This window comes from Castanea sativa, chromosome 11 (assembly GCF_040712315.1).
Source record: "Castanea sativa cultivar Marrone di Chiusa Pesio chromosome 11, ASM4071231v1".
Lineage (NCBI taxonomy): Eukaryota > Viridiplantae > Streptophyta > Magnoliopsida > Fagales > Fagaceae > Castanea > Castanea sativa.
In genome coordinates this window covers 67,177,507-67,179,632 of record NC_134023.1, presented here as the reverse complement: position 1 = coordinate 67,179,632, position 2,126 = coordinate 67,177,507, and the positions used below count along the sequence as shown (strand labels likewise).

At 42.9% G+C, this 2,126-nt stretch overlaps 1 protein-coding gene across 1 annotated transcript; it reads right to left on the bottom strand.

Annotated features, from left to right (window-relative positions):
* Positions 1–1,025: 1,025 nt before the first annotated feature.
* LOC142616997 (uncharacterized) lies at positions 1,026–1,703 on the bottom strand. Its single transcript, XM_075789711.1, has one exon. It carries the CDS (start codon positions 1,701–1,703, stop codon positions 1,026–1,028), a length of 678 nt encoding a protein of 225 aa, XP_075645826.1.
* Positions 1,704–2,126: the final 423 nt, after the last annotated feature.

Sequence of the window (2,126 nt, the reverse complement as noted above, 5' to 3'; positions counted from 1 at the left end):
ATCAACACCGAATATGATGCCGTGGTAATGCATGCCATCATCAGTTTCACCCATCTATCTTGAAAACCCATTTTCACCAAGACTTTCTCCATAAAAGACCACTCTACCCTGTCATATGCTTTACTCATGTCAAGTTTCAAGGCCATAAAACCCGTCTTCCCCTTATTATGATTTCTCATGTAGTGCAATGTTTCAAAAGCTACCAGAATATTATCTGAAATCAACCGTTCAGATGTAAAAGCACTTTGATGCTCTGAAATGATACGAGGCATGATAATTTTCAATCTATTTGCCAAAACTTTGGAGAAAATCCTATAAAGCACATTACTTAAGCTTATAGGCCTAAATTGAGACACATATTCCGGATTCTTAACCTTCGGTATCAGAGTGATGAAAGAGTGACAAAGAGATTGTGGGAGCACACCTGTATTGAGATAATGCAGTATGGAGTTGGTCACATCGGGCCCAATCAAAGACCAATAGTTTTGGAAGAACAAAGGAGGCATGCCGTCGGGATCGGGCGATTTAAGGGGGGCCATCTGCTTCATTGCTCTTTCCACCTCTTCAATAGTAAATTCTCTGTCAAGCTGAGCATTCATGTCAGGTGTAACCACATGTGGTATAACGTCAATCACTTCGGTCAGGTCATTTGGTTCATCAGAGGAGAATAAATCCTGGTAGAAGTCTAGAATGGTAGCATTCACATGTTCTTGCCCAACACACCAGTTACCCATGGCATCCCGTAGTTTGGTGATGTAGTTTCGTCGGCGTCGTTGTGAAGCTTTGCTGTGAAAAAATTTTGTATTACGATCGCCATCTCTAAGCCACATTACTCGTGAGCGCTGTCCCCACATCTTGGCTTCCTTGTCTAGCAACTGATTTACTTCTCTTTCTAATAACTTCATACGGGTTGAGTTTCCAGTCCGAGCTGCCTCCTTTTCTGCGTTTTTGAGTTGCTTATGCTTATTATCGAGCTCTCTTTTGACACTTCCAAAACATTTTTTGCTCCATCGTGCCAGCTCTTTTCAACACTTGTCTATTTTATTGAGAACTTTGGTGTCCCATGGGTCTTCAACCCTCTCCTTCCAAACTGCTTCTACTGTATTAGTGCACCCTTTTTCCGTTAGCCACATTTGTTCAAATCTAAACGGTTTGTGGAAATTCGAGTCCATCCCCTCAGGGGTAATCCGTAGCGGTTTATGGTCAGAGGTTGATACATCTAAATGGTGGATTTTTGTTCCCGGGAATCTCATAAACCACTCTGCTGTGGCCAAACCTCTGTCAAGCCTCTCAAAAATTGTATAGTCAGCAAAGTGTTTATGCCAAGTGTAAGGAAACCCCACATACCCCAGGTCTATGAAACTACAATCATCCAGAGCGTCCCGAAAGAGCTGCATCTGTGAATGCGGTCGGGTTCTCCCCCCTCTTTTCTCCGATTGACGAGTAATCTCATTGAAATCTCCGGCACATAACCATGGTGAAGCTCTCCTGTTTTTCAAAACTCTCATTTTATCGCACGATTCATGTCTTTTCTGGGTGTCTGGTTCTCTGTAGAAACCGGTGAATCTCCATTCTTCAGGTGTATTTTTATTAATTGTGGTGTCTATATGGTTCGAGGAGAAAGTTTCAACATTTAAGTTAAAGTCTTCCTTCCAAAATAGTGCCAGACCACCTGCTTTATTTCTCCTTGGAACTTCAAACATATTCTTGAATTGAATTCTCCTTTTCACTTGTTATAGCCTAGCTTTATCTGTCCATGTTTCGGCTATAAACACAATAGAGGGATCTTTTGCCCACACCAAATCTGCAAGCTGATTGACTGTCAGTGGGTTCCCAAGCCCACGACAGTTCCATACTAGGAGACTCATGGCTTCTGGCAGGGCTGTTGAACAGCCTCTGCCAATATCTGAACATTTTCCTTACCACTCTGAGAAACCACAATTTTTTTGTTTGGTAACCCAGTGTGATCTTCATGGTAGCTAGCTGGCCGCTTCTGACCCCGGATTTCAATGTTGTCCGGTGTTTGGTCCCCTCCATTTCTGAGTATACGTTTCCAGGTTGTGAGGTTGGTTTTGTTTTGCAGGTTTACTTTTGGGTTGGAAGTAGCAGAGAGGGGATAGGGTGGT